A 12,506-nucleotide genomic window follows, 5' to 3' on the forward strand; every position below is an offset into this window, starting at 1 on the left:
ACAATAATGCTCTCCCTTTTTACCAACAATAAAAGAATAGGGTTGGCCCTAAATTTACCTAAAGCTCTCTGATAGATGAGCAAGCTAAAATCACATTGATGATTAAATGATTAAAGACGCATCGCCTCCTTTTTAAATTACAGATCTTTAATATTAATTTTTTTTTTACGTTTGAATCATGTACATGTACGCGTGAGTGAATGCCTGTGTGTAACTTAACAATCGATAGGCGTTGATAACCAATAGGTCTTACGCCTTTAAACAAGACAACAAACAAACGTTATATAAAAAGGGAGGGCTACCCATAAGAGATCACCAATTTCAATGAAACATTTTTTTGGTGACAACAGGTCGACAAATATTACACAAGTGTACAACCTGTAGAGAGAAAAAAATGAAACATAAGAAGATGGTCAGGGTTACGGTAAAAAAAAAGAACAAATAGAAATAAATAACGAATATTATTTTTACATAATATTTATCCTAGCTTAAATTACCTTATTGTTGTAATATTCACAGTTTTCTTCTTTTGTATCTTTTTAGCCGTGATGAAGCCCTGCAAAGTGGAGCGAAACGTCTTATATTAAAATAGTTTTAAACTATTTTTTCTTTTTTATTGACCGTAACCCTGACCATCTTCTTATATTTAAATCTTTACGGTCAATTATATATAACTATAAAAAAAAATTACATATTTTTAGAAAGTCAATGTTATGGCTTACCACCTTTGCTCTGCGTGTATTAAATCGATATTAAGTACAAATTGATTTGTTTTGTTTTTCGTAGAGTTAGAGCAAAGGATTATTGATTTTATTATATGAGTTTAGGGGCGTAAACAATTACAAAAACTAAAATTTGTTTTAAATAAAGTAGATAAAAAAAAAAATTGTTCGTAAAAACTGGATTAAGAATCTTTTTTTAGCGTCTTTTAAAATCCTGAAATACAAATTTCAATATAAATCAAAAGAATTGTTTGATTTTTAATTCTATTAGAAATTTTGGGCTTGATTTCAAAACTCCACACAATTCAATCCTAATGCAACTTAACTACAACTGTTGCAAAGCTTAATTTCTGCTCTTCCAAGCAATTTTTGTATTAAGATTTTTTGTATTCTGTTATATGAGAGATAAAGTAGATTCAAATAAAGAAAAATTTTATAAACGTTTCGTATATATTTTGTATATCCGCGCCTAATTTCATTAGGAAGGTCCGATTTGCTAACATTACGTGCTGTTTACAGGGTCCTAAGCCTCTTTTAAGCTTCATATAGATTTATGGTGTCCTTTTAAATTTATTGCAAATTTTGAAAACATTAAAAGTCATTTAATTTTTAAAGAAAAAATTATTTTACTACAAAAATTCGTAACTAAGAGTTTTTAGGGGTGCGAAAAACAAATACAAACTTAATTTCTCCATAAAAAAATATTTTGTTCCCCTAGGTCATTTGGTCTAAATTATTTTAATATTATGATGTTATTATGGCATTGTTAAGTAATAATAAAACAATTGATCTGTTTTCGGCTGTTGAATAACTATAATAGAATAAATTTATAAAAATTACCAAAACCGCTTCCCATATTGTCGGCTCAGAGAATTTTCTCCAGGAAAAATTTAGTCTACAGATCAGAGTCGTTTTTAGCAAACGCTCTCCAAACGTCCTCCAAAACCCATAAATCTGATTTTTCATAAGATACAAAGTAGTTATAAAATTGAAAGGAATATGGTCCGGATGCAGTGAAAAAACGTCAAACAGTAGAATTATACTATTTTATTGAGTCAACGTTTCGCCCCACGTTGCAGGGCTTCGTCAGGGCTAAAAAAGATACAAATACATAGTTACAAAAGGAAAAAAAAAAACATAAGTGTAAAATAACAGGGGTATAAAATGTAAAAAAGTAAGATTTATAGAAGTATTATATCTTACTTTTTTACATTTTATACCCCTGTTATTTTATATTTATGTTTTTTTTTTCTCTTCCTTTTTTTTCCTTTTGTAACTATGTTTTTGTATCTTTTTTAGCCCTGACGAAGCCCTGCAACGTGGGGCGAAACGTTGGCTCAATAAAATAGTATAATTCTACTATTTGAGTTTTTTTGAACGCACCCGGACCATATTCCTTTCATCTTTACACACGGTCAATAAATAATCTTCCAGTAGTTATAAACTATTTGTTTGTTTTTTTTGACCGCAACCCTGACTATCTTCTTATATTAAAATTTTTACGCTCAACTATATATATATTTATGTTAACTGGTTCACTTCACGAAGCCAGTCGGCAGAAACTTGTGCGATGTGTATCAGTCGGTCTGAATTGTTTTAGCAGTCTACCCTGTGATGACTCAGGTTTATGCTCACTAAAGTGCTGAAGTGATCCAGATTTTATTTTTTATCATTACATTTTATTCATACCTAGTATCATTTTATTATTACAGAGTGTATTTTTTATCGGGTCCTAAAAGAAGTGGATAACTCAGTGGTAAGGCTCTGTACTTTTAACTCCAAGGGCCTTGGTTTTAATCTGGTTGTGGCAGATAATTATTTTCTGTTTCACTGTATCGTGAGTCAGTCCTGTGGGTTCGGGATCTCTCCGGGGTACACCTAGGCTTATGAAGTGGGTACCCTTCATTGGGAAAAACTCTGGGAGTTGAGCGTGATTCTGATCAAATCTTGCACATCCGTTGGTCTAGTGAAGTACTTCCTTGCAAAGTACCTCCATAGATTGTAGCGCTACGGATTTAATTTAATTTAATCGTCTTCTAGATTGGCAAGAACCGTCGGACACGTTTCTAATGTTTTTGAACATAGTATCGCTAAAGTTTTATTATAATCGGTGGTCTCACGTGCGTTGCCTCTTCTAAGTAATAAATATAATTTTAATTAGCAAATATAGGATTAAGTATAAAATATCTTATCAAGTAGCAAATATATTTTGTTAAAAATTAACTCTGTACCATGGCAATCCAAGAAGAGTCAGAGGTGCAGTACTTCGTAAGGGACTAGACCAATGGTTGTGCAAGGAGGTGATTTGGGGCTGACTCACGGCTGCAATAATTATCGACCACAGCCGGATTCGAACAAGTATCAAATAGCAAATATAGTATTGAAAATGAAATGTGGCATTGAATAGCAGCTGTAGTAGGGACTAGCATTATATTATTTGTCGCAATGTTACAAAACAGACAATAATCGATTCATTGAATAGCCGCCATCAAAGGGAACATTCACAAAGGATTCGCTCATATCGATCATTATTGTTGATAAAGTTGACATTCCGTGACCGCGTGCGATGGTGGAGGGGGGGAGGACTTGGGGCACATCGATGTTAGCCTTTCAAAAGCAATGAATCGATTCCTGGCTCTTATCTCTGAAATATGATCAGTTCTGGTCAGTCAATTCCCTACCCTGGCTCAAGGTAACACTGACTTTATTCATCTAAAAATATTCTTTACTAGTATTTATAAGAATACTGGAAGGGCAATGCTTCGAAATTGCTAAATTTAGGGATGTAGATTAATTGAATACAATAGAAAGTTTGATATATATTAATATATTTAGTTATTCACACATTGGGTTAATGATTAAATCAATGGCTCATTATATCTAGTTAGTTAATAGCTGTAAAAAATATTGTGTAATAAAATATATAAATGTCTTCAACACGGCTCAACCAATCCGGACCTAACTTGGGAGTCGCTTAGGTCTTTATAAACTGCACTAACCGGACCACACTGGCCTAGATCTAATTTAACAAAATAGAATCGGAGATATAAAATATAACGTTTGAAAATATTTTCTTAATTCGAAACCGATATTTCGCCTTTATAACGGCATTAAATCTTAAAGGTGGTAATATAGGTGTGGTAAAAGATTTTTACCGAGAAGTTCATATTTGGAGTTATATATATTATGTAAGTATATAATTATATAAGTATATAATTATATATTATATAAGTAGAAATGGTGTTAATATGGGTGAAAAGAGCAGACATTCAGCATTCAACGACGTACAGCTTTCTAGTTTTTTATTTATTTAATGTAATTTACAACTGTACAGATAATAAATACAATAAGTAATTCTGTGGAATGTTTCGTTTACACTTGAAAATGTTGAGAAGGAATCACCCATTGGTGGTACTTCAGGCATTAATTTAAATTAGAAGGTCTCGTGGGCATCTTCTTTTCAGGCGTCTCGGAGATTGTTAAGGATGAGAGATTAAGAACTAATGGATTAGGATGGGTAAGGAGTTTGGAATGAAACGACGCATATCTGTATTTGGGCCAAATCTACAACGAATGGGATGTTAAGGTCTTTGTGGATGAGTTTATTTGTAACGTAATAAGGAGCATCAAGGATTTTACTTTGGATTTTGGATTGTAAGGATTGGATGCGGGAGGAATTTGATGGTTTGGTAGAGCTTCAGAGCTCAATTCCATATGTTCAAATTGGTCTGATTATCGATTGGAGAAGTTTGTCGGGGGGTGCGGTCAGCAAAGAACAACATAAATAAACAAAACCATATTTATTTATTTTATGCCGACGTTTCGACCTGAATGTCAGGTCTTCATCAGGGCTATAGAATAAAAGAGATAACAACAACATTTAGAGAAACATACAATTAAAAAGGAATAGTATACAAACAAATTTAGAATTATACAAAATATTGAATTAAATCATAAATGATAAAAATTGATAACTGAATAATAAAAAATTTTTTTAATTGATTGATAATTGTGAAATTGGATGGTAGTAGATTGAAAGAGTGACAGATGAAATATAATATCATGTAGGTAAGAAGATATGTATAATATAAGATATGCAAGTAGTGTCTAGAAAACTGAAAAAATAAATTGAATCTACAAATTGAACACTATGGTGTGGTTGAACACTTGGTCTGATTATCGTATTTTATACTAATTTTCTTTCAAGTTATAATGAAAAAATATGCAAATATATCGGAAAGCAGCACTTATCAGAAAATAAAGTTGAATAAAATAAAGTAAAAAGCACGCTTCTACTGGAGAGGACTCTGGGAAACATTGCGTTTAATACGCGCACCTCAACTCGCTACACTTTGCAGCGCCGTAGTGATATAGTGTAGTGATATAGTATAGTGACCGTGCCATTCGAGACATTTTTGTGGTGTAGCCTCAGACATGTCTCAGTTCACGCCTAGACTAAGAAGTCAATATCTATTTATAGATTATAGTAGTACGTTCATGTTGCACGTTCGCATTTTGATGAATCAGATGTTAGCATCTAGGAGTACAACTGATATTGCGTAAATAGAATGACATTATGAGATAAGAGAGTGTTAGTAGAAAAGATTTAAAAAAGTAAACAAATAACCAAAGAATGAAAAAAAAACTAAAACTTTATGATACGATAGCTAGAAGTAGGAAACTAATGTAAATTTTTTTGTTGACATTAATTAATACTAAATGGGTATTTTTAATACTTCCTTCACATGGTAATCCTATGTAAGAAATGTTTATTTGTTTCGAGGTGGCATACGGGAACACCAACTCGATATCCTGGGATATCCTCTTCCTCCCTTACTCATGTGCTATAGTTTCCTCTATGCTTAGGGTTTCCCAGGCTATTTAGTGACTAACCATCAGCACGTGTATTTCTGGATCCTCAGGTTCTCCCTGACTGCTTTCTCTAAGAGCTGTACTGTCCATAACGGTCTTCATAGATCTCGTATTCTTGCATGAGTCTTAGTAATCATCAAATGACTTTAATGTAGTGTAATTATTAGTTGTATTTTGTATTTTAGGTGTGTTTTATTTATGTTAAAGAGGGGAATAATAAGGAAAAAAAAGAGGTAAGTAACATTGGGTTGAAAGAGAAAAAATTAAAAAAAAAAAAAAAAAAAAGGATAGAAATGGAAGAAAGAGAAAAAAAGAAGGATTAACAAAATAAAGTATAGAAAGAAGAAAAAAATAATGAAAAAGACAAAAAACACAAATAGTACAAGAAACCATGAGGAGAAAAAAACGTAGTTATTTCACGCCAATTTTTGATTAATTAATTGAAAACTATGTATGTATAGGTAGGGGGAATAAAAAATGGCGGCTGTTTCAAAACATTAAAAATAATTAATTTTTTATTCGGAGCTATATTTCTTAAAAACTAGCAACAACAATAGAAAATCTAAGAGACCATCATTTAAAGTAAAGTAAATTTGCTAAACTGTATGACCTAAAAGAGTTATTTACGTCCAGCAGTTACGTCTATTAGCACTCAAATTAAAACTTGTTTAATGAACTATCAAGTAATTTATGATGTTTATTTTCGTAGGAGTAGTAGTTTTCACGAAATTTGCTAAAATAAATTGATTTATAGTTGTTTGGACAAAATTTTCATTTGCCAAATTTATATTCATATGTGAATATCATAAAAACTACTACCCCTACGAAGATAAGTGTCAAACTACTTTATCGTAAGTTAAATTTCCTTTATTTTGAGTGCTGGCAGTCATATATGCGTCTTATGGGTCTAGAGATATGTTTTTTAAAAAATCCAACATTTTAGAACAGCTAGACAAAAAACCGAATTAGGGATATAAATGAATACTTAAAGTCTTAGAGGTTAGTAAGCCATCGAATGGAAAACTTACATCCTCAAATTTAGAGGAAATAGTGATTACGAACATTGTTTTTGAAGGGGCACTAAATATAAGTACTTATTAAAATACTTGAAATTTTTTTTTTCCTGCCTACAATGTATACAATAAAAAAATAATACAATCTGAGCTTCAGAGTACATGTAAATTACAGTTTTACAATTTTCGCTACGAGTAGTACAATTAAATTAATTCATGTATGATTTGTACAATAGAGGTTTGTTGGGGGGGGGGGGTTAGGATAGAGTAAACAAATAAAGTAGCAAAAGGAATAATAATAATAAAAATAAAATAAGGATGTGTATACAAAATAAAATGAAATCAGATAAATAAGTAATTGATACATGAGTGAAACACCTAGTGATAAGAACAAAATAAATTATCAGAAACAAAATGAACAATATTTAGCATTAATATCTAAATACATATACATGGGAGCGGAGTGGCTCAGTGGTTAGGAATTGTACTCGGTTCAAATCCGTCTGCGACAAATGATTATTTACTCTGTTACTGTAGCCGTGAATCAGCCCTGTTTTAAGAAAGCCCACCGCTGTCTACCCAGTCTTATAAAGTGCGTACCATTAATTGGGAAAAATGTGGCGGTCCAGTGTGATAGGACAAAATCACCTCCTTGCCGAACCGTTGGTCTAGTAACAATACTCCCTGATCATTCGTGTATAAATATTTATTTAATATAATTTTTTAGCAACATTTAAGGTTTTACAAGAACATCTGCTTTGTATTACTATTGTTGGTGACAGGCACAGTCATAGGATTTGATTTCGGGGTCTTCTAGATTTATAAATTTTACTACTACTTAGCTTATCTATCTAGTCTAATTTATCTAAGCACCTTCTTATTCTAATAATAATTGTGTAAGTAGGTTTTGAATTCCCCGCCATTGGGACTTGCTTTTCAATCAATTACCTCATCTATTAAGATATTAATTGAGAAGATTAAATTGCCATCAATGTCGATCGACTTTATGATCTACGTCAGAGGGGTGAACTGCTTACGAGGATGTTTTGATGAGTTATAGTTGACGTCGTTATCTCAGGTCTTCTTCGTATTATCTTTCCTATTCACGTCCGAAAATAACGGTTACATTTCGGATCCCGGCCGTTTTCCCCGTTCCCATATTCTGGTAAAAACAAGTCAGCAACTGTTTCTAAGCAGACCTTTCCTCTAAACCCATCCCCGGAGTATTCAACTTTTCTCTACTTAAATGGAATCTATAGTACAAAAGCCCAAGAGGAGAAAAAAGGCAGTTATCTCACCCCAATTTTTGATTACTTTAATGAAAACTATGTATAATTACTAGACAAAATTTATGAGTCTGCCAAGTATTGGAAGGGAAAATAAAAAATGGCGGCTGTTTGAATGCGATAAAAAAAAAAATTTCATTCGGAGCTCAATATCTTAAAAAGTAGGGACAACACAAGAAAACATAAGAGAACGTCATTTGAAGAAGAGTAAATTTGCTAAAATATGAGCCCTGATAGAGTTAAATATTTTACGAGATATAACTTTTTAAAAAGCAACGTTTCAGATTGTATGGAACGTACAGAAAGATCAGTAGTTAGTCAATTTATTTAGAAAAATCTATATCTGAAAAACCATTTGACGTACAGATGTCAATTAGCACTCAAATTAAAGCTAGTATTAATGAACTATAAAATAGTTTATGATGTTTATTTTCGTAGGAGTAATAGTTTACATGAAATTTGCTAAAATAAATTTATTTATAGTTGTTTGGACAAATTTTCATTTGCCAAATTTATATTCATATGTGAATATCTTAAAAACTACTACCCCTACGAAGATAAGTGTCATAAAATACTTTATAGTAAGTCAGTTTATTTTGTCAAATATCATAAACACTACTACTCCTACAAAGATAAACATTATTAACTATTTTTTAGTAAATTTAACTAGCTTTAATTTGAGCGCAGGCAGACATTAATTAGTACGTCCAATGGTTTCTGAAATGACGTTTTTCATAAATCAAACTTATTGTCCGAACAACTATAAATCAATATATCTTAACAAATATCATGAAAACTACTATTCCTACGAAGGTCAAGGTTATAAACTTTTTTATAGTCCATTAAACTAGCTTTAATTTGAGGGCTACTAGACATCTGTACGTCACATAATTCCTGAGATATAGATTTCTCAAAATAAATTAACGAACTACTAATCTTTCAGTAGATTTTTAAGAAATTTTGCTTTTTAAAAAGCTATATCTCGAGAACTATTGGACGCAAATAGCTCTTTTAGGGGTAATATTTCAGTAAATTTACTCATCTTTAAATAATGTTCTTTTAAATTTTCTAGTTTTGTAGGTAGTTTTTAAGATATAGAGCTCCGAATGAAAAAATAATGTTTTTTTAAGGTTTTGAAACAACCGCCATTTTTTATTCCCTCTACCTATACTTGGCAGACTCATCAATTTTGACTATTAATTGTACATATTTTTAAAACTATTAAAGTAATAAAAAATTGGTGTGAGATATCTGCCTTTTTTTCTTCCCGGCTCTTGTACTAATATAAGATCTGTGTCACTATCGATTACCTCTAGGTAGATTTTTAAAATATGTATAATTTTATTTAAAAATTCACAAAACCAATATTGATCTTAAGACAATTACTACAATAAATTTTATTGTTTGCAATATAATAATTGATCCAAAATAACAATGTTTAGATTTTTTCTTAGTTTTGGCTTTGGAGTAATGATTAAAAATCATAGATGGTATCCATATAGGAATTATGGGTTTATGAAACGTCTTACCAAGCACCATTTTGGAACTTAATGGTTGAGGATAACTTAGAGTTCTGATGATCATTTTGAGGTGACCTATATCTTTGGTGCCATTTATGAAAAAATAAAAACCTAGAAATGAGGCCAGTAACCCTGGGGAAAAGTTGCGGTTATGATTTTTTTTTTATTATACATTTTCAAGTGAACCAATAAACACATATATTAAAAACTTTTGAAGGAGGTTAAGTTTTTTTTATTAGAAATCTCCGCCTTTAAAATTTAAGCACTCTTTTTTAAGTCTACAAATATCATTATTTTTTGCTATTAATTTTACTTTTCTCTTTTATTCAGAAGCATAATTCTTATCTATTATTTTATCTGTTTTTATTTTAATTATACTATTGTATATAGTTAGGGGTGTCTTTTGTACTAGACTATACACCCTTTCCCATAATCAGCTGTTAAAATATATATATAATGTAAAAAAAAGCACTTTGTGCTGTAATATTCTGTAGCATATGGGCAATTAACAAAATATGGATTGTTTTGTGTCAAACAGCTTCTGTCCTATACTACTTGTCACATAGATCAATCATTAACTCCTCCAAGTTTTAAAATAATAATATGTATGTGTCTTGGGTAGTAAACCTTTTTATATTGCACTTTGTAAAATTATAAAAAGCTGTAAGAAAAGGGGAAATTAAATTACTGTAACTCTGATGAGTTTTATGTTTGTCTCATTCCCGACAAACTTTCCTTAGTTTGCCCCCGAAACTAGAATAAGATGTATTTTACGTCCGAAACATCTGAGATAATACTGCTGTGTTATTTAGCTATGTACGGAGGAATGTAGTTTTGTTTTCGTTTGACACCCAGAGTTCCTTGCTGAAAATAGTTGGAGATAAAATAACTTCTGGGCCATTCATAGCCGAGCGAGTTAAAGCGCCAACTTTGACTGCAGCGGCGTCGAAACAGGCCCAGGGATCGATTATTTTTGTTATCGTCCCTCGAAATGAAAACTTGACCATCCAACATAGTTAGAATAGGGGGTGCCTTGTAAATATCTTCCCGCCCCTGTATGTCAGAAATGATTAGGAAGGGGCCATAAAAATTAAAGTCCCCGTTTATTAAAGTGTTCTCTTCACTAACCGCACCTCCAATAACTTCTTTTTTTTTTATAACTGCGATCAAGGACAAACTCACGAATATTGTCTTTTGTTTTCAGAACCGGATCGAGGAGGCGCACGAGGCAGCCGCATCTGGTGACGTGGACCGCGTGGCGCAGGCGATCAAGCGCGAGCGCTCGGTTCGAGTGGAGCTGAGCAAGGACCACTCCGGACTGAGCCTCCTCCACAAGGCGGTGATCCACGGGCACCGCGACCTCCAGATCTGGCTCGTCGAGAACTACCCGGATCTAGTCCACCTCCTAGATCGGGTGAGTAGGTAGCTGCTAATGTAAGTTCCTTGTAGAAGAGTTCTGAAGAACGTTCAGTAGTGTGGTCTGGAATCACAATCAAAACTTGGCCACAATTTGATTCAATTTTACTGTAATTAGGAGGTTACACTGCTCTTAGAGAAAGCTTCAGAATCACCTCTTGTCGATGAGAAACACTTTTACAGTGAAAGCTTTGAGGCCGTTAAACAACGCCTGCTCCATGGTATTTTTTGATGGTATTCTTCCAGAGAAACTACTGAATTTAAAGACTTTTTCGTTTTGGCACATTATAGCTTTTCTGGCAGAAGACGTGTGACCGTAGTGGCCTAGTGCACTGAGTTTGCACATCACATTCCTGCCAATACTTATTGATTGCTTAACTTTATTTTAAAGGAGAGATAGTTGGACCTAACTAATTTGTCGATACATTAAATATACGTTTCCCTGTGCAGTCCATTCCTCGGTTCAACGCCTTACTGTTGGGACTGCACCTTATAATTTGCATCCGCCCTATATTGGTTCAGGCATACATCAGGGTGCCTCCCTCAGCACGCAATTTATTTCAACCCCCTTGGCCTCAGTCTGCTTCTTTGTTTCATCTTCATCTTCTATCGTCGCCTCACCTATCCTTGTTAGTCGAACCTTCCCCACATCGGGTCTACCTCCTCCTTGCGTCCGTATATGAACTATCCTATCTTCAATCAGACAGAGGAAATCCAGTAAAGCAAGGTATCAGACTCCGGTACTTCAGGGCAAACACGATTCGATATCCGATACATCTGGACAACCCATAACAAAGTCCATCTGAACAACCCTTTTTTTTTCCAATCCCCCTCCCTTGCCATTTCTGGCATACGGGGTGCGGGAGCAGTGGGGTAGTGCGCTGGGGTTTGCGCATGCCACTGCTCCCAAGGATCACCAATTCTTTTTTTCCTTCATTGTTTTATTAAATTTTTTACTGTGGTGGAGCCCAGTACTAGGTTTAGCACCTTACTGATGGAGCTGCACCTTCACATCTAGACAACCCGTAACAAAAACCCTATAATTTCTATAAGTTCTTCTAACTCTTATTCAGAATGCACTTTCCTCTCTTCTTAATCGGGGAAGATTTCGACTAAAGTTTTTAATCTCTAATATCTGCCAGAAGTGAGTGGCTATGTTCTTCCTAATTTATGTCTCATCAGGATTTTAAAAGTCTAGTGCTAATAAGAAAATAGACAGGAGGAATCACTTAGAAACCTAATTCATATATTTTTAATATTTTTTGAGGTGCACAAGATTTTTAAAGTTTATTTGATTAATTGAATGCTTATTTTAGATACTTTTTGCGTAATTTTATCTTGGAGCATTCATTGCAATTTTATGCTAATTTAGGTTGTTATATTTATATATAATAATAATGTAATAGACTAGTGTTGTTGCAATGCATTAACTATCGATCTATCGTGTTAGAAGTTATTTGGACTTATCGGGGATCAGTTCATCACCTCGCCGGTTCGTGTCCTGCGATAATAAACAATTTTTATCCTTTTGATGCTAATGTTTTTTGGAAAATAACCGAAACTAAATAACTCACGTCGCAATGCTACCTGTAACGAAATAATAATAACATCCATAATTTTTTATTAAATAATTCAAAAACACTATCCAAATTATAGTCTCAAAACATTTATTTCATT

The 12,506-nt window shown here is 32.9% G+C and overlaps 1 protein-coding gene across 4 annotated transcripts in view; it reads left to right on the forward strand.

Annotated features, from left to right (window-relative positions):
* The window catches only part of LOC106688424 (uncharacterized), a 124,742-nt gene that overhangs the window by 18,875 nt on the left and 93,361 nt on the right, over positions 1–12,506 (forward strand). For all 4 annotated transcript variants that reach the window (XM_067048138.1, XM_067048139.1, XM_067048137.1 and 1 more), the window contains exon 4: positions 10,618–10,827. In XM_067048138.1, coding sequence (XP_066904239.1) covers positions 10,618–10,827 — 210 coding nt within the window. The remainder of the gene's footprint in view (positions 1–10,617; positions 10,828–12,506) is intronic.

The sequence above is a fragment of the Halyomorpha halys genome, unplaced genomic scaffold (assembly GCF_000696795.3).
Source record: "Halyomorpha halys isolate HHAL.00 unplaced genomic scaffold, Hhal_1.1 Scaffold1127.1, whole genome shotgun sequence".
NCBI lineage: Eukaryota > Metazoa > Arthropoda > Insecta > Hemiptera > Pentatomidae > Halyomorpha > Halyomorpha halys.